The 27,725-nt window shown below is 41.1% G+C and overlaps 1 protein-coding gene across 3 annotated transcripts; it reads left to right on the plus strand.

Annotated features, from left to right (window-relative positions):
* The first annotated feature begins 5,643 nt into the window (after positions 1-5,643).
* Positions 5,644-26,929, plus strand: LOC125093261 (cytochrome P450 2U1). Of its 3 annotated transcripts, XM_047718170.1 has the most exons (6): positions 5,646-6,250; positions 11,366-11,455; positions 19,246-19,881; positions 21,742-21,903; positions 23,630-23,797; positions 25,159-26,929. In XM_047718170.1, exons 1-6 carry the CDS (start codon positions 5,761-5,763, stop codon positions 25,335-25,337), a joined length of 1,725 nt encoding a protein of 574 aa, XP_047574126.1. In that variant the 5' UTR covers positions 5,646-5,760; the 3' UTR covers positions 25,338-26,929. The 3 variants fall into 3 exon arrangements, with proteins under 3 accessions (XP_047574128.1, XP_047574126.1, XP_047574127.1); XM_047718172.1 differs by lacking the exon at positions 23,630-23,797 and having other exon boundaries at positions 5,644-6,250; XM_047718171.1 differs by lacking the exon at positions 11,366-11,455 and having other exon boundaries at positions 5,647-6,250.
* Positions 26,930-27,725: the final 796 nt, after the last annotated feature.

The raw sequence follows: 27,725 nt of genomic DNA on the forward strand, positions 1-27,725 counted from the left end.
CTTTAAAAAAAAAAAGATACTCCTAAACAATGTATTTCTTCTAATCCAGAGGTCAGCAAATAATGATGAGCTGCTGTTTTTGCTGTTTTAATAAGTAAAATGTTACTGAAATATAGCCATGCCCCTCCCTCCACGTATTGTCTACCGCTGCTGTCCCACTCCCAGAGCAGGGTCGTGTAGTTGTCAGAGACTGTGTGGGTTACAAAGCCCCAAATATTTACTATTTGGCCCTTTACAGGAAAATGTTGCTGATCCCCCTGGACTAGAATATAGTAATTAAAAATTATTTGTGGGGAAAAAACATGCAAATGTTAATGATCTATATTTGGTCACATGTTTATCAAATATGTGGTACTCTAAATAGAAATATTAATAAAGATTTAAAATCTCATAGATACATGGGGGAAAAGATGAAATATACACGCAGAAATGTTAGAAATTACCTAAGTGGAAAAAATTAAAAGATGATTCTTTCTTCTTTTATGGTTTCCTGCATTTTCGAAATTTTCTTAAAAAAAAAAAACTTATGTATTACTCTTTTTAAAGTCTGACTTTTTAAAGACTGACTTTAAAATATCTGGTTTGCTATGAGCATGTTCTTGACTAAAGGAAGGAATAGGTAACTTATTTTTTAAGCTTTTATTTAAAAATAAATAAAAAAATTTTATTTTTATTTAAAAATAAAAAAAAAAATACACCCAACGTGGGGCTGAAACTCATGACCCCAGGATCAAGAGTTGTATACTCTTCTGACTGAGCCAGCTAGCCACCCTGGAAGGAGTAGATAACTTTCTGTGTCCTATCTAAAATGTGATTCTTCAAGACCCTTAGAAATGAGGCTTCCTTTTCAGGCGAAGGGACAACCATGCCACCTGCGATAGGAGGTCAGGATCCCTAGTTTTGTTAGGCAACCAGCTTATAGTTTACCTTGTAAATACACTTTATTTTTTTCAGATTTTATTGACTAATTGTGACATTATTAACCAGGGCCAAGTTCAAAGTCCTGACAATCTGATTGAGAGGGCGAAGATCAAGGACGGTAGGAATCTTCAGAGTCCTGATGTTACAACTCCCTCATTTTACCAAGAGAAGAAAACAAGTCATAAGATTAACAACTTGTCCATGGCAACCCAATTAGGCTTGGCCAGAGCTCCTGTGTGGTTTCTACAATGATTGATGCATAATAAACAGAAGCAAATGAGCGAGAAGAAAAGAACAGTGGGGATTTCGTCCACGCTTCAGCCTATAAAAATCAAATATGAGGAATCTTTAGCAATTATAGCCAGGCTAACTAAAGTAAAGGGAACACTTACTTTTTCAAAGGACTGTCATTCTTTAATCACCTTTTCTGCTAGTCCTCTTTCTTTTTTTAATTAAGATTTTGCTTATTTATTTGAGAGAGAGTGCACACACACACACGGGATGGGAGAGGGACAAGCAGACTCTATGCTGAGCACAGAGCCCCACCCAGGGCTTGATCTCACAACCCTGAGATCCTGAGCTGAGCAGAAACCAAGAGTTGGAGGCTTAACCAAATGAGCCACCCAAGTGCTTCTCTGACATTCCTCTTTAGTTACATACTAAACCACCTCTTTACTTACATATTAAACCACTGGTCACTGTTATAACAACAATGTATCATGTACCTGTTACTACTGGCACTCACAGTTGCTAACTGTCTTCTTACCTCCCCATGCCTTTTCCTTCCAAGATACTGGATTTCTTAAAAAAAAAAAAAAATTGTCCTACTGAGATATAATTTGCCTACAGTGAAATACAGTTTGGTATTGACAAATGCATACACCCAAGTAACCAACACTCTGATCAAGATAGAGAACATTTCCACCACCCCAGAAAAATTTCTCATGCCCCTCCCCAGTGACTCCCACCTCCTGGTCTCATTTCTTCACCGCAGATGAGTTATGCCTATGCTAAGACTTCATTTAATTCAGTTATACAGTGTGTACTCTGTAGCGAACAAGATTGTCACTCATGTCAAGCAGGCGCCTGCGTCAAGTAGGGAACACGAGCAGTGAAAGGTACTGTAGCTAGGCGATATCCCTGGGACCTGTGTCAGCTGACACCCCAGAACCAATAACGAGTAGAACCAGCGGAGGTCTGCAGGGGCCCGAGACTGATTAAATCCTTTTAAAAAGGGGAGGGGTTTTGCAGCAAACTGTCAGACTCTTCAGACATGACCTCATGTTTGCCTACTTTAAAAAGGCAGCTGGCCCCGAAGGTTCTGCCCAGACCTGACCCGGCGGGGACCAAGGCCTTATCTCAACCGAGTGCCCACAGACTGACTTCAGAGTTTGGGTCGTTAACTTCCTGCACCCTTCTGCTATCTTGTTTGTTGTGTGGTCTGTCTTATGTTCGGTTCTGTGTGCTGTGTAAGAAGCCAAGTTCAACCACATGGTGAAATGTCATTGAGTTTGGAATCCTGCACCTGTTTCGTAATTACATCAACCTTGCTTTATGATTGAATAAAACTGACACGGTGGAAAGACAAAAGTCTTGTGTGCATCTTCATATTGTGCCCATGACACACTTTCGTGTCCAGGTTTTTTACTTAGCATAATGTGTTTCGAGATACATCACGGAGTGTATCATAGCTTATTCCTTTTGCCTTGCTGAGTGGTAGTCTTTTATAAACACATCACAGTATCCTTCTTTCTCTTGTTGAAGGACACGTGAACTATTTCTAGTTTGGGCACTAAATTTAAAAAAAAAAAATGTTTCAGTCCTGGTACCCCTTTATCCCAACAAAAAGAAGTTTTGGGAATTGGATTTCATTACTTTTGAGATTCTGTTTTCCACTGATACTCAGATTTTTCAGGATCTCCCTCACTATATCCTTCTGCAGAAAAATCATATATACATGCAACTGGAGAGGAATGAAGTCACTAACATTGAAGACTGGCAAGTTTATTTGTTAATACAAGGCATAAAGGCTGAATTTGAAAACAAGTTAATATTCTGTCCAGTTTCACAATCAAATTTTGGAAAGGGTAGAAAAAGCTGAACATGGTGATAAAAGGATAGTAAGAGGGGCAACTGGGTGGCTCAGTTGTTCATCATCTGCCTTGGGCCAGGTCATGATCCCAGTGTCCTAGGATTGGGCCCCATGTTGCATCATGTTGGGCTCCCTGCTCAGTGGGAAGCCTGCTTCTCCCTCTCCAGCTCCCCTGTGCTTATGTTCCCTCTCTCACTATCTTTCTCTGACATAAATAAATAAAACCTTTAAAAAATAAAAAAGAAATAAAAGGGTAGTAAGAGTACCAACTTACAGAGTTTAAAGCATTATTAGGCCCCAACAATAATTCTTAAAATTATAACTTGTGCTTACCAAGCTTTAACTAAATGCTAGACATTGTGTTAATTATTCCGTCCAATTCTTATGCTCGAGGTCAGTACATTTGTTATCCCAGTTTCATGTAGAGCACACAGATGCCCAGAGACACCAGAAAGAAATTCATTAACACTATACATAGAACATGTTCAAATGAATATATATAAAGTAAATCATAGAAACTTAAAGGAAATGAAGCAGTTAATTTTAAGTGTCTTGTGGAGTTGGGCATCTAAATAGTACAAAGAGTATTTCTACTCTCTCTTTTCATCAACATTTTGCAAACTTTTCTTGAACCATAAGCTCTCTCTGTTCATGCTCACTGACTGGATGGGTGCAGTGTGCAGTCTCTACTTCCAGGGAATTATAAACCAGCTGGGCAATTATTGTTTCACAAGTAATTTAACACTACTCTTGGAAACAAAACAGTAAGTACTTAGATATTTTAGATATACTGTTACCAATACCTCTGACTGAAATTCATGTACAGTAAGAAGGATTTCAGTGGGAAGGAGACTGGTGTAAAATTATCCTTGAGGATTCAATAAAAAATGATTTTTTTTCTCAATGCTCTCCTTGTGTTCCTTTCTCTTGATCCCTACCCAAAGATCTTTTAGTATTCTCTTCCTTAACTGCAAAGGATTACATTTTATTCACCCATTTAAAATAGGAAGAGTCGGGCAGAAAGTCTTCTTTTTTCTGGCAAGAAAGCCCTGCATATAATTTGGGGGAAATTTAACCCTAAGAAGCACTGGATGAGCTACATGGTTAAAATAGTTTATCCAGGGGCGCCTGGATGGCTTGGTTGGTTAAGCATCTGCCTTCGGCTCAGGTCATGATCCCAGGGTCCTGGGATTGAGCCCCACATCGGGGTCCCTGCTCAGGGGGAGCCTGCTTCTCGCTCTCCTGCTCCCCCTGTTTGTGCTCTCTTTCTCTCTGTCAAATAAGATCTTAAAAAAAAAAAAAAGTTTATCCAGGGGCACCTGGTTGACTCAGTTGGTAAAGTATGCAGCTCTTGACCTTGGGGTTGTAAATTCCAGCCCCATGTTGGGTATAGAGATTACTTAGAAATAAAATCTTTTTTAAAAAATTTTAAAAAGTTTTATCCATGGTGTTATGAAAAATTAGCTTACTCTATTAGTTTGTGAAGGCAGCCCTAACAAAGTGCTATGCACTGGGTATTTAAAGGGCAGAATGGATCAGAGAATGAATAGAGAGGACTCACTATGCTTTAGTCAGTCTTTTATAAGTAGTCCGTGGTGTTCAAAGTTTTAGGGTCTATGTATGGGGAAGAATTAAAAGGCATCTGAAATTCGGAAAAGAACATTGTTCATTACGATCAATTAAATTGATTCGTAAGAAACTGACCTTTCAGCAGATAAGTTATCTGCTATCGACAATTCTATGTGTCAACTTAACATTGACGAGAAATCAGAGGGTTTAGCCTACAGGAGATGGAAAGGAAAGCTCTTAGGAGCCATCATGGGGAAGATTAAAGGACTTTGCCTTAAACGTATTATACAATTCATACTTAATATCTCAATCTCAGCATTTCAGGGTTGGCCTCATACCAATAATAATATTGTCATCTCTCTTCACCCGATTAATTTTCTTTTTATAGTATTAGCTACTTTAATCTTCCAAGTCTATTCTTTTTTTTTTTTTTTTAATCTATCCCTGGATTGGGCTCGCTGCTTTACCCAGGCTGCATGTTTAAATAAACGCTGAGCTTTCGCTCTCCGCACAAAGTTCTGCTAGAGGCAAGTTCTGAAAGCTTTACTCCCCCATCCCCCCACCCCGCCCATCCTTCCCGCAACGTTAGCTGTCTGCACCTGCAAATTTTGCACTTTGCTTTCCCATCGTCCTCCTCTCTCTGAAGGGAGGAAACGGCCTCTTCTTTCCCTGAGTCCTGCTTCAGATAAACCCCGTCTTTTTGCTACCGAGGGGGGACGGGGACCCTTAGGGTAGAGGCGCTGGTGCTGAGGCTGAGTCATGTCAGCGGCCTGTTCACCAGGCACAGTTCATACACTCAAATGACACATGTAACCCGAGGAAATCCGACAGCCAATCGGAACGCAAGCATCTTTGTGTCAAGGGCAGTAACTGCCCGGCCCGACCCGGAGGAGAAGCCCAACAGGACTTTGGGGTCAAACTTTCGGATCGCGCGCCCCGCCTCCCAGAGGACCGCTTCTGCCACGCTGCGAGCGCGTCCCCGTTTCAGCTCGGGCTTAGCTGATTGGAGGCGGGCGGTGCGCGCGGCCAATCCGCGGCGCCCTCCGCCGCCCTTCTCCCCGCCCCCCGCCCCGCGGCGCAGTCAGCTGCGGGCGCCCGGGGAGCCGGCGCCGCTGTCAGCTTGCGGTTTCCAGGGATCCGCCCGAGGAAGCCGAGGCTGCGGACCCCGGCGCCCGGCCATGGCCTCCCCCGGGCTGCCGCAGCCCCCCGCCGAGGGCTGGCCCTGGCCTTTGCGCCTGCTGCCTGCGCCTCCCGGACTGCTGCGGCTGGACCCCACCGGCGGCGCGCTCTGGCTGCTCAGCCTCGCGGCGCTGCTCGGCTGGAGCTGGCTGTGGCGGCACCGGGCGCGAGGCATCCCTCCCGGGCCCACGCCCTGGCCCGTGGTGGGCAACTTTGGCTTCGTGCTGCTGCCTTCGTTCCTCCGACGGAAGAGCTGGCTGCACCGCCGGGCGAGGGCCGCAGGGACGGAGCCCTCGGCCCTGAGCCCGCAGTTGCTCCTGGCCGACCTGGCCCGCGTCTACGGCAACGTCTTCAGCTTCTTCATCGGCCACTACCTGGTGGTGGTCCTCAGCGACTTCCACAGCGTGCGCGAGGCGCTGGTGCAGCAGGCCGAGATCTTTAGCGACCGCCCGCGGGTGCCTCTGGTCTCCCTCGTAACCAAGGAGAAGGGTGAGCCGGAGCCTTGGGGGTCGCGGGCAGCGTGAACGCGCGATGCGGCGCCTCCTGCGCCCTTTCCAGCCGGCGCACCGAGCCCACCCGCACCCAGCCCCGAAGTGGGAGGGGAGCGGCGTCGCGTCCCGTTAACGGTGCCCTTAAGATCGTGCTGAGCTGCTGGATGGGTGGCTCATCATAGTCGGAGATCGGAAGTAGGAAACCCACCGGAAAGTTAAGGAAGGGTAATGGGGACAGGGGTGGGGGTGGGAGGGATGGTGAAAGCCAGGCTCTACCTTTCCAGGGATGCTCTGTCCTTCCGAGAACAAGGCCTCATTCTCAAGGCTGTGTCCCCAGGGGGAAACCTTGGCCGTGTTAGAAGGAGGCAGGGATATTCTTTACACCTTCTGAGTTCTGAATGAGAGCTTAAGAAGGTATTTTCCATAAGATAAAAGGTCCAGGAAACACGTTAGGAGCCTATTGGCAAACCTCTTTTACTGGGTTTGTAGCTTCTGATGTCTGCTTCCGGAAATCCAAGTTGGGCAGTTTTGAAAGTTGGGAAACATATTACCCACTGCAATAAAAGATCACATTTACCCTTTCCCTAACTCCATCCCCCTACCCCTTTGTTTATCAGTCTTACTCTTTGTCATACTGGCTGGTATAGATCCCAGACTTTTTTTTGTCTGAGTCAGATGTTAATTTAATTGCTTCTCATCAATCAGGTGTTACATTTAAATGTCTTTCCCTCCGGAAATTTTTTCTCACTTCCTATCCAGTTAAGCTCTCTTTTGGAACCAATTTCTGTGCACAACTGCTTTTCCTTTACTGCACTTAACAAAACTGGGGCTGCATAATTTTGTAACTGGATGTGGGTCTTCACCACTAGATTGACATCTAGGAGAATGTGAAATGCGGCATAAAGAGATCCAGGCTTTTTTGAATCTGATTAAGCCAGAGTTCTGCATCAGGATTTTAAATGAATAGAAATGATGATCATAATGTTTTAAATATCCCACTGAAAAACAACTGTCACCGTTCATAATTCACCAACTCCGTGCCTTCACACATTGCTGCTGCTTCTACCTAGAATTTTCTTTCCATCTCATGGCTTCCTGGAGGACTCCTGTTTGCTTTGCTTTGCTTTCTCTCCCCCACCCCTTTTTTAAAACTTATTTATTTGATAGACAGATCACAAGTAGGTAGAGAGGCAGGCAGGAGGAAGCAGGCTCACAGCTGAGCAGAGAGCCCGATCCTAAGACCCCAAGATCATGACCCGAGCTGAAGGCAGAGGCTTTAACCCACTAAGCCACCCAAGCGCCTCTCTCCCTTTTTATTAAAAAAAAAAAAAAAATTGTGGTGAGATCACATAACATAAAATTTGCCATCTTAACCGTTTTTAAGTTCAGTGACATTAAGTCATTCACATTGATGTGAAACCATTACAACTATCTATAGAACACTTTTCATCTTGGAAAGCTGAAACGTCATACCCATTAAACAAATATTTAACAACTCCCTCCTTGGAACACATGGCTGACTCAGTTGGTGGTGCATTCAGCTGTGATCTTGGGGCCATGAGTTCAAGCCCCACGTTGGGAATAGAGATTACTCAAAATTAAACAAAAGAACAAACAAAAACCCTTCCTTCTCTCTAGCCTCTGGCAACCACTGTTCTGTTTGCTGCCTCTACAAATGTGACTGTTCTAGGTACTTGATATAAGTAATATCATACATTATTTGTCCTTTTGTGGTTGACATTTTTCACTTAGCATCATGTTTTAAGGTTTTTCCCTGTTGTAGCTTGTGTGAGAATTGCCTTCCTTTTTTTTTTTTTTTTGTTAATTTATTTGAGAGAGAGAGAGTGAGAGAGAGCTTGAGGGGGGAGAAGGTCAGAGGGAGAAGCAGACTCCCCATGGAGCTGGGAGCGTGATGCAGGACTGAACCCCAGGACTCCAGGATCCTGACCTGAGCTGAAGGCAGTCGCTTAACCAACTGAGCCACACAGGTGCCCAGTTGCCTTCCTTTTTAAGTCTGAATACTATTCCATTGAATTTCTAGAACTCATTTTGTTTAGCCTTTTGTCCCCTGATGCCACTTGGGTACTTCTGCCTTTTAGTGACTATGAAAAATGCTGCTAGGAACATGGCACACATCCATTCAAGTCCTTCTCCATTTCATTCTTTTGGTAGAAACCCAGAAATAGAATTGCTTGATCACATGGCAATTCTATATTTAAGTTTTTGAGTACTATCCTACTATTTTCCATGGTGGCTGCGCCATTTTACATTCCCTGGAGGCAATGAACCAGGTTCTAGTCTGTCCACATCCTCACCCACACTTGTTATTTTCCATTTTTTTCATACCGGTGAAAGTCACCTCTTTGAGAATGTGTTCGCTGACATACTTCTCCACTCCACCAAGGAGAGGTGAGTTACCCTTTCTCCATGGTTCCACTGTTTTATTTTAAACTCTGCTCCCTCTCCACCCGGCCAGTCAGTCAGCACATCTCATCCTTTCCTCCTGCAGACACAATTCTACATCCATCCACTTGTTTCCATTTCCATTGTCAGCACCCTCAGTCAGTACCACCATTTTTCATCTGACGCTTGAAGCTTCTTAACTAGCCTGCTTGCTTCCACTCTTGTGTTTTTATCCACACAGCAGCCAAAGGGATCTCTTTTTAAAAACCATGAATCAAACTTGCCTCCAGCTCCATCCTTGACCTACTGTGCCCCAAACGACTTGGTCCCTGCCTGCCTTTCTGACTTTAGCTCTTTTGATTCTGCCTTTACTTGTACATTTCTACCTGTTCTAGAAAAATTAGGCAGATTTCTGCCAAGCTCGTGACTGTTCCAGTCTGCTGTGTTTGTTGTCCTTGGACATGGAATAACTTTTCACTTTAATCGACTCCTTATCCTCTCTCAGGCCAGTTGTCACCTTTCAGTCCTGTTTTAGACACTGCCCAATATCACAACTTATTTTATCTCGTTCATATTTCAGTCACTAAACACCGTGAAAATATTTAGGTTACTACAAGCCCCACCTACCAATGGGATATAAACTCTGTGAGGGCAAAGATTTGGTTTGTCTTGTGAACCACTGTTTCCCCACTTAATTGGTACAAGTAGGTAATCAAGAAATGAGTAGCTATGTACATATAAGCATCTATTGATACATTTACCACATTATAATTTTTTTGCATGTCTGATGCACTTACTACATTATATTGTAATTTTTTTTTTGCATGTCTATCTTTTCCTCTGGATTTTTTTTTTTAAGGTATGAGTTAGATTTCCTTCTTTGAGGTCCTTGGTGGGTTTATGGTTTGCTGAAAATCTGTAAGAAACAGTTTCTAAGTATTAGTTGGGTCACAACTTATTACTAGATCCTTTATATGGGAAGAGACTGGGAATCTGGGGTAACTTGGTGTTTCACCATCTCAAAATATTCATTCCTGCAAAAGACAGGATTTTTTAGGTGATACTGCTCTGGTATTCTAATGGATGTGTGTTGGATCATGGACTGTAAACTGAGAAAAAAATACTGTGGCTGGTGAAGGTGATGGACAAGAGAAGGTGAAGGAAGAACCATAGTCACAAAGGAAATACTTGTGGGGTTAACCTAGAGTAGAGAACAGATCATCTGAATAGGAAAATGGAGATAGCTGAGGAATGTTTTTAATGGAACTTTTTCAAGGGTGAAGAATAAAAGGGGAGAATGTGACTTTATTTCAAGATGTCCCTCAGAGGCGGAAGGACCAAATTCTGAGCAGACTTTATAGATCAAGAAAAGGATAGACTGAAGTTATCTGCCTGAAGAAGAGAAGCCATGAGAGCTAAAGGCTGAGCTACTTAGCTACCTTTGGCTATTGTTTCCAATGGTAGAATTATAAAATGTGAAGTTGCTTAGGAAAGAGATATGTAGAGAATAGGAGAAAGAGAAACAGTATTAGGAATTAGAGGCATTGATTACAATATATTGATTACAATATATTGATTACAATATATTTTTGGAGAATGTTGCTGCTAAAGTTGCAAGACTAGCAGAGAAGTGAATGTTTCATAAACAGTGATGTGTGCAGGTAGGCTTGAAATAGTTGACAGCACATTGCCAAAAAGTTCTAGAATGTGGGAGGTTGTTTATTTTGTTTATTATATTTGAATTTTTCAAAATATCATGCTTAGACAAGTTGATCTTCTTTTAAGCCCATGAAGACTATAGTAAGCTAGATATGCCATAGAGATATTTCACATTAGCCATGGCCATCATACTCTTTAATCTATCTAATTGTTTTTCTGAGCAGGAATAGGAAATAAAGTTAAAAATTCAGAGCCAAGGCTACCAAAGAGTGCTTTACTCTAAACGTGGTCTATTTCTTCTAAAAGGTTTTGCACATCACATTTTTATTACAAAATATTTCAAATATGAAGTTCAGAGAGCAATATAAATTCATTTACCACTCAGATTTGCTTCAGATTCATAAACAATACAGAGCTTCATTTGGTTTTTTTTTTTTAAACTTACATATGTTTTTTGTTTGTTTGTTTGAGAGAGTTCACACAAGATCGGGGAGTGGGGGCTGGGAGGGAAAGACGGAAGAATCTTAACCCGACTCCACAACCAGCATGGAGCCCCATGTGGGGGCTTGATCTCACGAGCCTGAGATCATGACCTGAGCTGAAATCAAGAGTCAGATGCTTAACTGACTGAGTCACCCAGGTGCCTTGAAATTACCTTTCTACTTCCAGTTTTTGTTAGCTGATTTATTTATTTCCTTGTTGATAGAAATTAGATCCTTTCTAATTTTAAAAGATTGCTAGAGGCTTCAAACAAGAGTGAAAGCAAGCTGTAGAGCCATAAAACTGGAAAGTAAGGAAATTTAGAAGAAGTTTAAAAGTATAGACTAGTCAGTGTTGACTACTTTAAAGGGGAACATGATGCAAAAATGAAATTAGGAAATGAAAATAGAAAATGAAAGTTCATCTGGGGAATTTAAAAATGAACAAGGAAAGCAGGATAACCAAATTTTGTAGTAAATGCAGTAAAATAGGTATTTGAAATCATTATGTATTCGTATCAAGAAGGCCTGAATTCCCACTAAGAGGAACATTTCTCTGACCCCACAGAAAGAAAGGACAAATATAATTAGTGGATGGATAGCACCTTCTCTGCTTCAGGAGGAAGAAAATATATGTGTGATAAATGGAAATTGCGTCAAATTTAATGTAAACTAAGTATTTTTACTTTAGTGTATGTATATTACTATAAAACATGAAACGTGGAAAAGGAAAAAAAGAATTCCTTTCCATTCTTTCCAAATAGAATTGAAAATCATCTATGATCACTGTTATTTTGAGATAACCATTATTGGCATTTAAAAAAATTATTTTTATTAACATATAATGTATTATTTGCCCCAGGGGCACAGGTCTGTGAATCATTTATGTATTGCCTTTGTCTTAGCCTATTTGAGCTGCTTTAACAGAGGACCAAGCTGGGTGGCTTATAATCAGCAGAATTTATTTCGTAACGGTTCTGGAGGCTGGGAAGTGCAAGGTCAAGGCCCCCGCAGACTTGTTGTCTTGTGGGGACCCACTTCCTAGTCCCCAGATGGCCATGTGTAACCTCACATGGTGGAAGGGGGGCAAGGGAGATCTCTGGGGCCTCATTTATAGGGACACTGACCTCATTCATGAGGGCTCCACCTTCATGATTTCAATCTCCTCCCAAAGACCTCCCTTCAGATACCATCACATTGGGCACTGGGATTTAACATATGAATTTGGAGAGGGACACAAACATTCAGCCTGTGGCAGCCTTCCAGTATTTTTTCTATTTGTATTTGTACATGTATTTTTCCCCTTTTTTAGAAGTGTAGATCCAATTAGCAACATATAATATATCATTAGTTTCATTAGTATATATATATATATCATTATATATATATATATAATATAATGATAATATATCATTAGTGTAGTGTTCAGTGATTCATCAGTTGCGTGTAACACCTAGTGCTCATCACATTTTACATGTATTTTTTTTAAAGATTTCTTATTTATTTATTTGACAGACAAGAGATCACAAGTAGGCAGAGAGGCAGGCAGAAGGAGAGGGGGATGCAGGGCTCGATCCCAGGACCCTGAGATCATGACTGAGCTGAAGGCAGAGGCTTAACCCACTGAGCCACCCAGGCACCCCTTACATGTATTTTTTAAAAACGTATTTGCTTCTTTAAAATGGAGTCATATTCACATTGTTTTTGTCGCTTAAATTTTCTGAGTATATTTCCACATTATTCAGTATTCTCCTACAAAGATCATAAGAGCTGCACAACATTCCTTTGTGAGAATGTATCACAGTCAGTTTAGCCTATCCTGTATTTGGTTTAAGTGGATTTTTGTTTCAACTTTCTACCACCTATTCCTCAGACAAGCTCTCCCCTCTGAGGACCTCTTTGTCTTCACCACCCCTTTGTACCACTGACTGCCTTCGGAACATGAGATGCCCTATCTTTATATGAACTCCCCTCTCTGGCCACAGTGATTAGTCAAGGGATAGACCCAGATCAAAGATGACTTGATCACCTCTCTGTACCAGTGGCTCGTCTGTAGGCTGGGCACAGAACTCAAGAATTTGTATTTACAGTGTAGTTCAGAAACCTCAAGACACAAAATAAACCTCAGGTATCCAAATTGCTATCATCATGGAATACTGGACTGAAGCATTTGAATCCTCCTCCAGCATTTTTCAACGTCTATCTAGCCTTTTCTCTCTGGTGGGGAAAACGGGAGATTAGGAATCCCAAGTTAGCACCTGATGCTTGGAAAAGGTGGTTTGCAATAGGAAAGAAATGAAGCCGTGCAGAAAGTAGTGAAAAATCGGTGCAGGGAGAAAGAGTTGTGTGGGCTTTAGTCTTCTCTGATCTGATAACGCCCAGCTTTTCCTGCTTTTGTTTCCACAGCCTAATTGGCCTTTTTTGCCAAACCTACTTCAGGATATATTTTTGTCAAACCTACTTAAGGATATATTTTTGTCATTCCCAACAAGGAGAGTCCTAATTTTTGCTTTGGAGCCATTTTTATGTTTTAGTATTATCATCCTCCTTGAAATGAAGCCCTTGTATATATCCGTGAATAAAAATGCTTTTCAGGCCTAGGAGTGGAGAGGTCAGCAACTGTAGAAAGGGCCTGAATCTCTTTCAGACAGTCCTAAGACCTTAAGCCATTCTGGCTCCAAAACATGAGTGTTTTGTGAAGTTTGGAAGCTTGAGGCCATTAATTCTGTCCATGCCACTCATCCGAGCATTCTCAGGCATGGTCTCCTGGGTCACCTCTTTTGTCTAGGATTTCATACCTGTCAACTTGTTGTCAGTTGTCCCAGTCTTCAAATATCCGCCACTTCTGAGTAGGTTCTCTCCATCTCCTTGACTTATCTTAACCTGATTCCCTCTAAAGATAATTTAGCACTTCCTGTAACATCCTCTTTAACTTTGCTCAAGTTTTTTAGTTTTCTAAAATGTGCCTTCACACACACCTTTATTTACAAATGAGGCATCTGTTCACGTGTCCTCTCTTCGGAGAAGTGCCACCTTCCCTCAGCTGACGTGGTGCTCCTTCCTTTGTCTACATTACAGCTTCAGTACACCTCTGACATACAGCATCCAATCAATATATCCTAACACTGCAACATTCAATACAGTCCAACATAAAACATTCAATACTGTGCATTCCAACTATGCAACTTCAGCACAGTCCAACAGAAAACATTCAAGACAACACATCCCAACAGTACCACATTCAACAGCATATATTCCAACTGTGCAAATTCAGTACAATCCAACATACAGCATTCAATATAGTATGTAATTTCAGTACAGTCTAACATACAACAGTGGATATGGATTGTTGGTTGATCTAATTCCTCAAAAGACTAACATCTTAAAAAGAGGTATTATGTCCTTTTAATTTATATTCCTTTAGTAACTGGCACATGGGGACTCTACATAAATACTGGAAAAACTGTTAGAAAAGAGGCATTTTAATAGGTAAAATATGTTTAAATACAAATGTACAGTTTGAAAGATAGTAGATGATACAGGCTAAAGACCTAATAAAAGAAAAAATAGTTTCTTGAGAAATAGGACAAAGCACAGATGTCATATGTGATATCTTAAATTAGACAGCAGTTAAAATTAGTGTCAAATCATGAAGTGAGGAAAAAGAAGGAGACCCACTGTCTCAATGCTGAATCAGCAAGACTTGGCCATGGTTAATTGCAGGAAGAGTGACTAAGCTGCAGTTGCCTAGGAAATAGTTTATGGGGCTTAATTGAATAAAGGGAGAATTTTAGTGTCAGGAATGGTTAAGACATTTCCATTTCTTCTTTGTCTTGATAATCACACACCAAAACAGAGGGACTTTTAACAGAAGCACACACTCCATCCATGGTGAAGTGAATCTACAATCCTGCACCACAACATTCGAAGATAAAAAGTAGACCAAGGATTTGCCAATGACTTCATAGAGTGAAGGACAACCACTCCCTAAGTGTCTACATGGGGCAGAGGAGTGTACTAGTGGAGGGTGAGACAGTTTACCCTGCAGAACCCCAGAAAGTCTCAGGAATTGGAGGTCCAGTGATTATAGGGGATAGGGATGAGCCACTGAGTTTGAAGTGCATATAAAATATAGCTAGACCAGTTCCTTATCACCACACCCACTCCCTCAGAAAACAGAAAGCAAATGCTCTGGGCACTCTTAGGTTTTAGTGAACCCTTGGACAAGGATGTGGACTAAGTGGAGTGAGGGCAGAGAGATATGACCTTCTATCACACAAGATGAAAAATTGCCTCTAGATAAAAGAGAGGACTCTTGAAGAGTTTCACTTTGCGTGAAAGATTGAATTTGACAAAGAACACCTGACAAACCTGGCCACCAGCACAAGAAAACAAGGAAATGTGTCTGTCTTGGCTTGGGCCCTGGCAGAGAAAGTGTTCTCTCCTACCAACAATCCCTGCTGCAAGTACCCTGCCATTTTAGTGCAAAAGAGCCACAGACTACATGTAACTGAAGTACAGTGGCTCATTAACTGGCTGTGCTCTAGTAACCTTTATTTATAAACCCTGAAATGTGACTGTCATGTGTTTCGTATATCATGACATATTGTTTTTTTTTTAATATTTTTTTAAAGATTTTTATTTATTTATTTGACAGAGATCACAAGTAGGCAGAGAGGCAGGCAGAGAGAGAGAGAAGAGGAAGCAGGCTCCCTGCTGAGCAGAGAGCCCGACGTGGGGCTCAATCTCAGGACCCTGGGATCATGACCTGAGCTGAAGGCAGAGGCTTTAACCCACTGAGCCACCCAGGCGCCCCCATGACATATTGTTTTGATTTTTTTCCCAACCATTTAAAAAGCAAAAACTAATCTTTGTTGAATATGAATATATATATATGACTATAAAAAGAGGCAGCAGGCTGGATTTGCCCTGTGTGCTGATGTTTGCTGATTGTTAATCCAGACTTTAAGTAAATGTGTTAAAAATTTGAGGGTGAGGATTCACTCTGTTTCTCTAAGTCAGAAAAGGGCAAGAGAAGAAAAGGAGAAGAACAGATACAGTAGGACAAAGTTCAAAATAATATATTAGAAATAAATTGGTAATTATATTAAATGTAAATGGAAAAATTGACTGGCTAAGAGATTGCTGGAATGGATATTTTTGTTAGAATGGATTTTTTAAAAACCCAAATGTAATATTAATAAATTTTTTAAAAGATTGCTTATTTTTTAGAGAGAACATGCATGAGAATGTGCACAGGGGGAGGAGCAGAGGGAGAGAATCCCCAGGCAGAATCCCACTGAGTCTGGAGGCTGACCCTGCTGATCTCAATGACCCATGAGATCACAACCTGAGCCAAAACCAAGCTGAAACTGACTGACCCACCCAGGTGCCCCCAAATGTATGCTATTTTAAAAGAGACATACCCTCCCCCCAAAAAGAGACATATCCCAAATATAAGGGTACATTAAAATTCAAAATAAAAGAAAGGAAGATGTTATACTGAGATAATACTTTAAAAAGAAAAGCTGATGTCTTTTTGACAATACTTACCTTACATATACTTTTGACAATATATATTTCAAGCCAAACTTCATTGTTAAGAAGTAGTGAATTAAATGGTGATAAAGGAAGCTTTTTATTAAACCAGGAATATATAATAATTTTAAACTTGCATGTACCTAACAGTATATATATACCTAAGAGAAAAGATAGATATGTAGTTATAAAGAGCTACATAGCAGAATTCTGTAGCAAAACTTGCAGAATTGCAAAGAGAAGTTGGTAAATGTACCATTATACCAAAATATTTTAACATTAGTATTTGAATAATTGAGAGAGCAGGAAAATAAAAATTTGCTATTATACAAAAGATTGGATTCCAACATTTATCAGGTTTCTACTGGACATATAAAGAACCCTGTATCCAACAATTGATTTAGATAAAAATTCTTCTCAGTTTTATTGGAAATTTTATTAAAATCGCTCACATACTAGGCTAAAAAGCAAGCCTCATTAGTGCCAAAAATCAGTATAAGAAAAATAAACTTAGGTAGCAAAAAAATTATAACAAAAAAATTTTAAACACGATTATAATGAAAATGCATGCAAACAATACTTGTGGACTGTAGCTTATGTGGTACTCAGAGGCAAATGTAGATTCTTAAGTTATTTATTGGGATAAAGGTCTGAAAACTAGTGAGTTAGATGACCAACTTTATATATCTGGAAAAGAATAAAAGCATGAAAGAAAAAAGAAAGGAATGTATCATTATAATTTTAGACAGATTCTTCCAGAGAGAAAGAGTATACACTGGCTCATTTCAGGAGGCCAGTATCTTCAGACAAGTGTATTATGAGAGTGGAAATTTATTGGCCATGAAAAAAATATTGGGGGGGGGGGGCCCTGGTGGCACAGTTGGTTAAGCATCTCACTCTTGGTTTCAGCTCAGGTCATGATCTCAGGGTTGTGAGATGGAGCTCTGCATTGGGCTCCACACTCAGCTTGGAGTCTGCTTTGGATTCTCTCTCCCTCTCCCTCTGCTGCTACTACTCTTGCTCTCTAAAATAAATAAATAAATATTTTAAAAATATATTAGGAAATCAAACCCAACAATTAAAACCAAAATAAAACTGTAACCAAAATTGGATTTATTCTTGCACTGCAAGCAGCTTTAATTATCAGAAAGAAGGCAGTTTTCAAATCTATAAATTAAATACAATTCCAGTGAAAATCCCCAAAGTTTTTTTTAATAGAACTTGAAAAAACTGACTTCAAAGTTTTATAAAAGAGTGAAGAGCCAAGAATAATAATAATTTAAAAAATAGTTTTGAAAGAAAACAAGAAGGGGGGTTTCCTATTATATGTTAAGACTTACTATGAAGTTTTATTTGTATCTTAAAAAAGTAACAGTGATTAAGACAATGTGCATCAAGCACTTACTTCATATTATAACTTGGTAAGTCTTCTGTACATCGAAGACTCATCAATCCACTCTTAGCAATGCCTTTGAAATTCTGAGGAAGTAGAAGAGGTAAAATAAATATGCTTTTTAAAAAATCTTAGAAATTTGCCTTCCATGCATTTTTGCTTTAGCAAAATCAGGGAAAGAAACAAGAAAGAGGAAGAAGTAGAATCCGGGAAATGGATTCAACACAGGAGAGTCTAAGAAAAGTCCTAAATAATGCCACACAGAAGTCACCAGACACCTGAACAGAAGATCTGGGAAGGTAGCTGCTGTGGATTTGAGCAGATATGTGGCAGAGTCCAAGGAGAAAAGCTGAGTTGATAGATTGTCTGATTTGTTTGACCACATGGATGTCTATTTTGAAGGGCATTTTATGGAGGTGTTCAAGACTGTGAGATTTAACCACAGAGAAGGGTCTATATTTACAACATCCCAGTGCCGGGCACACAGTCAGCATTCAGAAATATTTGTTTAAATATGTGAAGCATGTCTTCAAAAGTACCAGAAATGATGTTGATTAAAAATGGGAAAGGAGAGGGGCACTTGGGTAGTTCAGTCATTAAGCGTCTGTTCTCAGTTCAAGTCAGAATCCCAGGGTCCTGGGATGGAGCCCCATGTCAGGCTGCCTGCTCAGCGGGAAGCCTCCTTCCCCCTCTCATACTCCTGCTTGTGCTCCCTCTCTCCCTGTCTCTTTCTGTCATGAATAAATAATCTTTAAAAAAAAAATGGGAAAGGAGAACCAGCTGGAACAATAAAGGGCCCATGGAAAATAAGAGGGTGAAATAGGTGATGGGAAACGAATATTTGAAAACAATTTGACACAACATCTTGGAATGACTCTGGGCTTGGTGGTGGGACATGTATAACATACGTGAGGATCAAATAAGGTAGAGTTGTGGAGACCTTGAGTTCATAGGTTTTTAAATTAGGGCTATTGCCAGCAACAGACATTTTAGAGCACCTGCCAGTTATTTGGATGCAAACTGATAGCCAGCATTTATAATCCAGTTGGGCTGTTGATTTTTTCAGTTAATATTTAACAGGTTCCTCCTATATCCCCAAAATGATGCCAGAAACTGGGATCTTAATGGTCGGCACAGTCCAATAATGTCCCTGCCTCATTCTATTCAGAATATGGGAATATCCAGCCTGAAGCACTTTTTAAGCTTGGATTTACTCTTAATGAAGCCTAAGATTTGGAAATTTATGCCAACTCTGGAAATTGAAATTCTTTGCTTTTCATTTCACCGGGAGTTCCTACCTATCATAATAAGCTTTATTGGATATGATTTTTGTTATTAGGAACATGTACTGTCTTAATAATTCAGTTTTGCTAATCATTCTTTTTGGCTGGTGATCTCTCCCTGTGGCTGAATTTTGCACAAGGGATACTTGACAAACACAGGACACGCCTCATTGTAGGCCCTGCTCGGTAGGATCAGGCACTGTTCTCTCTCACCTTCTTTCTCAATGTCCTTTTGTAGGGATTGTGTTCGCACATTATGGTCCGGTGTGGAGACAACAGAGGAAGTTCTCGCATTCAACTCTTCGTCATTTTGGCTTGGGAAAGCTGAGCTTGGAGCCCAGGATTATTGAAGAGTTTCAGTATGTGAAAGAGGAAATGCAGAAGCACGGAGAAGACCCCTTCGACCCTTTCCCCGTTGTCAACAATGCCGTCTCTAACATCATTTGCTCCCTGTGCTTTGGCCGGCGCTTTGACTACACCAATAGTGAGTTTAAGAAGATGCTCAATCTCATGGCACGAGCACTAGAAATCTGTCTGAACACCCAGCTCCTCCTGGTCAACATATGCCCCTGGCTTTATTATCTTCCCTTCGGACCATTTAAGGAATTAAGACAAATTGAAAAGGATATTACCACTTTCCTTAAAAAAATCATCAAAGACCATCGAGAGTCTCTGGATGTAGAGAACCCTCAGGACTTCATAGACATGTACCTTCTCCACGTGGAGGAGGAGAGAAAAAATAGCAGCAACAGTAGCTTTAATGAAGATTACTTATTTTATATCATTGGTGATCTCTTCATTGCTGGGACTGATACCACAACTAACTCCTTGCTTTGGTGCCTTCTGTATATGTCACTGAACCCCGACATACAAGGTAATTAACCTGTACCTCCTTCATTCAAGCAAAGCCAGAGTATTTAAATCGGTATCAGCAGCTTGGGCGATCCTGTAGCTCCTGGCACTGAGCAGTGTCTTCAGGCTGGTAAACAAAGTGGAAATACTCGAATCCCATAGGGAGTTGGGAAGGTGTTAACAGTGCAGCTCCCAAGTTTCTAGACAGTGGGGCCAATGTCATATCTTCTTGCCCCTGCTATAAATCTCTAAGGTCTGGTTGGGTGTGAAATGTATGCTAGTGGAAGACTTTTAGAAAAGAAAGACCATCCAGGGCTAACGGGAGTTACAGTGATTATCTAAACCAGTCATCTTGTTCTGAAAATGGGGACCAGGGACCCAGAGAAGTTATGTGACTTTCTCAAGTCCCAGAGAAGTTATGTGACTTTCTCAAGATCACAGAGCTATTTTGACCACATCAATACTGATAGGTAGAGTCTGGAAGTTCACAGTGGAAGACCAACAAGGAGGACAGTGTATTGCTTTTCTGTTGTCCTATAACAAATCACCACAAACTTAGCGATTTAAATGAACATGAATTTATTATCTTAAAGGTCTGTGTCTCACTGAGCTAACATCAAAATGTTAGTGGGGCAGCATTCCTTCCTGGAGGTTCTGGAGAAGGTTCCATTTCCAACTTCCTTGGCTCCTGGCTCCCTTCCTCCATCTTCAAAGCCAGAGATGTTACCACTCTTCTGAGCATGTTCTTTTACTCAGATCTCCCTCTGACACTAAACTGGGAAAAGTTCTTCGGTTTTAAAACCAATGTAATTAGTGCACACCCAGAAAATCCAGGGTCGTCTGCCCATCTCAAGGCCCTTAATCAAATCACACCTGCAAGGTCTCTTTTTTGCCACATAAAAAGTAGCATTTTCCTAGGTTCTGGGGGGTTGGGGTGTGGACATCGCTGTGGGGCCATCTTCTGTTTATTATTAATAAGATCATGCTTACTTCATTAGTTAACAAGTAAACAAACAAACAAACTTGTTAACAAGTTTACAAGTACCAAATTATCCCCAAATTTGGCAGCTTGAAACAACCACCATGTACTATCTCTCATAGTTTCTGGGGGTCAGGAATCCAAGGGCATCTTCACCCAGGTGGTCTGGCTTAGGATTTCTGGTGAAGTTGTTGTTGAGATGTTGGCCGGAGCTGCAGCCATCTGCAGGCCTGACTGGGACCAAAGGGTCCACTTCTAAGACAGCGTGTCCACTTGACTGTTGGCTGCAGGCCTTACCATTTGGGACTTTCCAGTAAGGCCACCTGACTTGGCAGCTGCCTTCCCTCAAAAGAGAGCAAGTCCTGAGACAGGAGCCACCATGTCTTTTATAACCTAAGCTCAGAACTGACCCGCCTTCACTTTTCCTTCATTCTGTGCATCACACAGACCACCATGGTACAAGGTGGGAGAGGATGGTGGGAGAGGACCGTACGAGGATGTGAAACCGAGAGGCAGGGATCCCTGGGGCCCACGCTGGGCTACCTCATGTTGTCACATAAGAGCTGAGAGAGTCCGCTCACTATTCCTATGAGGGAATGATTGAGAGGTCTCCCTAATTCCAGAATGCTTTCTCCTTTACCCATCTATCTGTCCTGCTAGCCACTTTTCAAAGTCGCAAGGTGGTACCTGGTCCCTGGGACCAGCTGCCTCTACTTGGAATGTGTGACCAATGCTTCCCTCTCCAAGGCTGAGTCAAATCTGACCTACCCACTTAGCAGTTGTGGGTATGACGTGACGGCAAGTATGAGTAGGAAGGCAGTCTCAGTTCTCCTGGCTTATCTTCTGGATTATTATTTGTTATTGTTTAATTTTGTTTTGTTTTGTTTTTTGTTTTTATAATAGAAAAGGTTCAGGAAGAAATTGAAAGGGTCATTGGTGCTGACAGAATCCCTTCCCTCACTGACAAGGCCCAAATGCCCTACACGGAAGCCACCATCATGGAGGTGCAGAGGCTGACGGTGGTGGTGCCCCTAGCCATTCCTCACATGACCTCGGAGAAAACAGGCAAGTCTGTGATCCCTCTCCTTTGAGTGCCCTTGAGGGAAGCCCAGGCTCTGAATCCAAAGGAGTTGAAGTGGTGGCGTGCGGACCATTCTGAGGGTTGAACATCGTGTCGTGGATAAGCAAAGGTTATCCAGCTTACCAGGGAGAGGTCCGGCCTTCAGCTGTCGGTTATTCAGATCCTGGTGGTCCTGTCCAGCTTGTCTTACAAACAGCTCTCCAGAGGTCAGGGCACGCACACTTACGCTGTCAAGCATGTTCTGCTGCCATCTAAGATGGCTGTATGGGCAGGAAAAGCACCCAAGTTAACACAGGCCCCTCTCAGTCTTCTTGGAGGATCAGAAAAGCTAGTCTATATGTGAAATTAAGGATTTTAACTGGGAATTATCCTACTTCACCTTTTACGGCTCTACAACCAAAGCACAAATATTAAAGACTTAGAAGAGCCCTTCTGATTCTAAGGGCACCTGTTTCAACTTCTCACCTACACTGAAATGGGTCCATTTTGTCATGTTGTTGACACGTAAGGACCTAGATTCTATGTAAACTCCCTTATAAGAAGGAATTTACCTCCTCTGGAGACAGGCTGGGATGTAAAATATATATATATTAATATATATATCAAATATGTGATATATATTATATATATAATATGACTATATTATATATAATATGACTATATTATATATAATATGACTATATTATATATAATATGACTATATTATATATAATATGACTATATTATATATAATATGACTATATTATATATAATATGACTATATTATATATAATATGACTATATTATATATATATGACTATATTATATATAATATGACTATATTATAGTCATATTATAGTCATATATATATAATATAGTCATATTATATATAATATAGTCATATTATATATAATATAGTCATAAGGCAGTTGTAGGAGTCAATACCTTATAAATGACATTGGATCACTTCATGTTTTCAAATTGATACACTGGGTGTGCATATGAACTTGTCAGCTGCTAAGAGCCTGCATTGACTTCCCTGTACAGCTGACCCTTGGACAACACAGTGTCAACTTCATGGGTCCACTTATATGCAGACTTTTCTCAATAAAAATATTGGAAAAATTTTTGGAGATTTGTGATGATTTGAAAAAATTCACAGGATGAACTGTGTAGCCTAGAAATATTGAAGAAATTAAGAAAAAGGTATATCATGAATGCATAAACTATATATGTAGATATAATTTATCATTTACTACCATAAAATACAGTTGCCTCTTGAACAGCATGAGTTTGAACCATGTGGGTCCTCTTACATGCAAATATTTTACCCTACAGTATTGTAAATATATTTTCTCTTATGATTTTTTTTTTTAGTGTCATAAAATTTGTAATTCTTTGGAAAGTTTATCTGGAATGCCCTATGATTTCTGTTTCAGTGTTTTCTATTATTTGTAATGTTTTTCTGGTTTGGTTTGATTTAATTCATTAACTCAACATCTGTTAGAGCAACTCCTTTGCCTTACCTCGGTCTAGGTCCTGGGAGCATGTGGCGACGATGCCAATTGTTAAGGTCTGGCCCCTACCTTCCAGCACCTCAGTGTTTAGTCTCCACAAGTTAAGTAGCTAGGAATGTAAGTGGATTTTTTTTTTCCAGATAGTGATGTTTAGGGAGAACTATTAGTAAGAACGTGTTGAATGACACTGGGTTTTTTTGTTTGTTTGTTTTAGTGCTCCAAGGATATACCATTCCTAAAGGCACAGTGATATTACCCAACTTGTGGTCAGTGCACAGAGACCCAGCCATTTGGGAGAAACCAGATGATTTCTACCCTAATCGATTTCTGGATGATCAAGGACAACTTATTAAAAGAGAAACGTTTATTCCTTTTGGAATAGGTCAGTTCAACTTTTATTTTCTTAATGGCATAATTAAAGAGGTAGAACTAAAAGAATCTTTTGTCATTTCATGATATTGTTTTAAAAATAATTCTTTCTTGGGGAGCCTGGGTGGCTCAGTTGGTTAAGCATCCAACTCTTGATTTCGGCTCAGGTCATGATATCAGGGTTGTGAGATGGAGCCCCGCATTGGGCTTGAGCTCAGTCAGCACAGAGTCTGCTTGAGATTGTCTCTCCCTCTCCCCCCACTCGTGCTCTTTCTCTCTCTCTAAAATAAATAAGTAAAATCTTTAAAAATATTTCTTTTCTAAGATTTTATTTATTTGACAGAGGCACAACAAGAGAGGAAACACAAGCAGGGGGAGTAGGAGAGGGAGAAGCAGGCTTCCCACCGAGCAGGGAGCCCAATGTGGGATCAATCCCAGGACCCCAGGATCATGACCTGAGCTGAGGGCAGACGCCTAATGATTGAGCCACTCAGGCGCCCCCCAAAATATTTCTTTCTTAGCAAACAATGTAAGAGAAGAGGTAAATAACCAAGATAGTACAGCCCTACTATATTCATCTCGGATTTTAAAAACAAAATGAAAGCAATTGGCATTAAATCCTTAAATATGACTAAAAATCTCCCTTTCTGAGCTGTCTCAGTGATTATTTGAGTCCCAAGAAACTGTTGGTGTTAAGAGCATCTCGTTACCTTCTGCTGGACTGGTGGCTGAGAGGCTGGGTTCTGGAATCTCACCAGTCCCTCTTTTAGACACCTGGATGGGCACATGCAGGATTCTGTCTATAAAAGAGGAATGCTCCAGAGAGTCTCTTCTGACTCGTTCTCTCTTTAATCTTCCAGGTAAGAGCAAGGGAAAGAGATAAAGTAGGTCTAAAGGAGACAGCATAGCCTGGATCTGTCTCTAGTTCCTGTCTAGAACGAGGATAGGTTTTCATGAGCAGGAATTAAAATGTGAACTAAGTACAAAAAAAATTCTGAGCAGCATATTCTCTGGGAAGCCATGAGGTATATGTGGTCATTTTATTTTAAAACTCTCTATGGGGGCGCCTGGGTGGCCCAGTGGGTTAAGCCGCTGCCTTCGGCTCAGGTCATGATCCCAGGTCCTGGGTTCGAGCCCCACATCGGCCTTTCTGCTCAGCAGGGAGCCTGCTTCCTCCTCTCTCTCTGCCTGCCTCTCTGCTTACTTGTGATTTCTCTCTGTCAAATAAATAAATAAAAATCTTTAAAAAAAATATTTAAAACTCTCTATGGCTGCATATAAAACACTTACTTGAGATATATAAAATTGCTCTTCTCGAGATAGGAAGAGTGGGGGTATTCTAATCCCAGATTTTTCTTCTGATCTCGTTTTTAGGGAAGCGGGTATGTATGGGAGAACAACTGGCAAAGATGGAATTGTTTCTGATGTTCGTGAGCCTAATGCAGAGTTTCACCTTCACTTTACCCAAGGATTCTAAGAAACCCATTCTGACTGGAAGATACGGTCTGACTCTAGCCCCACACCCGTTTAATGTAATCATTTCAAAGAGATAAAGAACTTGCCCAAGAAGAGAATGTAAATACATTTCCTCCTCAACAGATTCTTCCTTCTGCAGTTGACGATAGACCCATCAACACAGTGGCCTCCGGTCAGGCTCGGACGAGAGAGAGACCAGAATGTGGGTAGAGCTTGCATCATCTTGGACCATCCCTCAGCAGGGTGCTTCTGTCACTTTAGTAACCACATCTGTGACTTAGGGGATGGGGACCCAGGTGCTGGGTCGGGAAGCAGGAGATCCGGATTTGTTCCCCTTCCACCAGTGAACATTCCTCCTCATCACTCAGTGCCTCAGTCATTCATACATCCAACGAGGTAAAGAAAACGTGCCTTCTCTCCCTCCTCACCCCTAAGGAAGGTCAAATGCCACGTGTCTTTCCCGACATCACCAAAACACTGTTAAGTACGAAAGAATGAATTCAGAAGCCGAAGGAAGACCCTCCATCTTCAGACCTGTGACAACATGGAAGCAGGGTTCCGACTTGAATACTTTGCCAGAGAAGGATATGGGTTTCGGTCATGATGAGTTAGAGTTTTTCTCCCCACAGATCCTCTGTCAGTCCTGGGAAGGGGGAGGCTTGTTTTGCTACTGTTGTCTTTTCATTTGTGATTTAGTTTTTTACATTTTGTAGACATGGACTCGAGGGCCCTTGTCGGGTATGGAGAGGAAGGGCTGTTTGGGTGTGTATGTCTGCCTTCTGTTTCAACTACTGGCGAAAGAGGTGGCTTCACAGTGCCGAGTTGCTCTCTGCTGAGTTGCTTGAGGGGATATAGCTCTACCTTTCCACCTGAGCCCTGAACAGTGAGCTTGGGAATTGTGATACCAGGATTCCTTGGGGAAGGATACGGACTGTGCCAAATATGCCTTTCTTGTTCTCCCTTCCACGGGGCTTTGTCTGTCTCACCTTAGTACTTCTCAGAGACACAGAGGCATTCTGAATTTGGTTAACAGAACTGCATCACTCCTTAATAAGGATGGTCCCTTCAGAAGAGTGGTTCTAAAAAAAGGCACTGACCCCTTTCAGGGGGTACTTGGAAATGTGTAAGGGCATCTCTGGTTATCACAATGATGAGGGAGCTGTTGGCCTTTTCCCACCTTGCGGCCAGGATGCTAAGAGTCTGAGCTGACCTGAACCAGAAAGAATAAACCTGCCTCCTCTGCCAGTATTTCCCCAGCGAGGGCATACTCCGAAGAATGGCCAGCGCTCTCCTGGATACTCCCGTAGCCCCTCCTGACAGAGAAGTAACCACGATCCTAAGACGCTCACCCACAGTTTGGAGCCTTCCCTCCTGCTGGCACCACACTTGGGACTTTCCTTGTAGGCCTGCATAATTCTTACAGAAACTCTAGTGAGAAGATATTATTTTGTAGCTGATAGAGCTGAGCGTCAGCCAAGTGAAGGTACCTAGTTAGAAGGTCCCGCTGTTCATTTCAGATCTACGAGTCCTTGTGACTGGAGAGTTCTGTCCCAACCACTACTCTGTACTGCTGCCTCCTGAGCCATGGGAGTCTGCTCGGTGTTTTCAGTGCAGATGGATGAAGTCTAGGCAAATCTCTAGGTGCCTTGAGGACTTTTGTCAGCTAAAACAACAACAACAACAAAACAAATAAACAGATTGTCCAGGAATTGTGAGCAAATGGAGCGGTTGTGGTCTAGATTTGTGACGAGATGATGCATGTGTGATTACACTGTATCTTGAGCAGGACAGTTTGTTCCTCATCTGGAATTTTATATGCATTTGAATTGCACTAATAATTTGGCATTAGCAAGTTCATTACTCCTTAATTTATACATACATTTTCAACATTCCTAACCAAGCAGTTTGTAGCTTACTTCAGGGGAAAAAAAAAAAAAAAAAGCAAACAAAAACCTGTTCTATGAGATTTTGTTGAAATCAGATATTCCTTAAACTTTTAAATACAGTGTCTCGGACTGTAGCACTTTAAAAACATCTTATATGGTAAGTCACTGAAAGGACTGTTAACGCTTTCCTTGTATATGTTGGCATTTTACGGTTTTGTACCTTTTGATTTATTTAATGTATAAAAATAATAGTAATTTGTTTTATATATCTTCCAAATACCTAGTTTTTAATCCTCATCTTTAACATAATTTTTGTTGCTTTCATTAAACTTTCAGTTTTAACTAAAATAGTATCATGTCTGGTTTTTTGTTTCTTGTTTAACCGCTAAACAAAAAAATTTTTAAACTTAATGTCCAGTTAGGAAATGGAAGAGGGAGCAGACCTCCAAAGAGAGAAAGATGGTCACAATGTAACAGAAACATGGCTTTTAAACTGGAGGGTACTTCTTTTAAAATCTCCCCCTCAGAACACAATTACTTTCAGGACTGTGCTGCCCCTCAGGTTTCTGATTTCCCACG

Source organism: Lutra lutra, chromosome 2, assembly GCF_902655055.1.
Source record: "Lutra lutra chromosome 2, mLutLut1.2, whole genome shotgun sequence".
NCBI lineage: Eukaryota > Metazoa > Chordata > Mammalia > Carnivora > Mustelidae > Lutra > Lutra lutra.

Coding starts and splice junctions, on each gene's coding strand:
- LOC125093261 (XM_047718170.1), top strand. CDS start 5,761: ATGGCCTCCCCCGGGCTGCCGCAGCCCCCCGCCGAGGGCTGGCCCTGG. Junction 6,251..11,365: donor CCTCGTAACCAAGGAGAAGG/GTGAGCCGGAGC, acceptor CCCCACAGAAAG/AAAGGACAAATATAATTAGT. Junction 19,882..21,741: donor ACTGAACCCCGACATACAAG/GTAATTAACCTG, acceptor TTTTTATAATAG/AAAAGGTTCAGGAAGAAATT.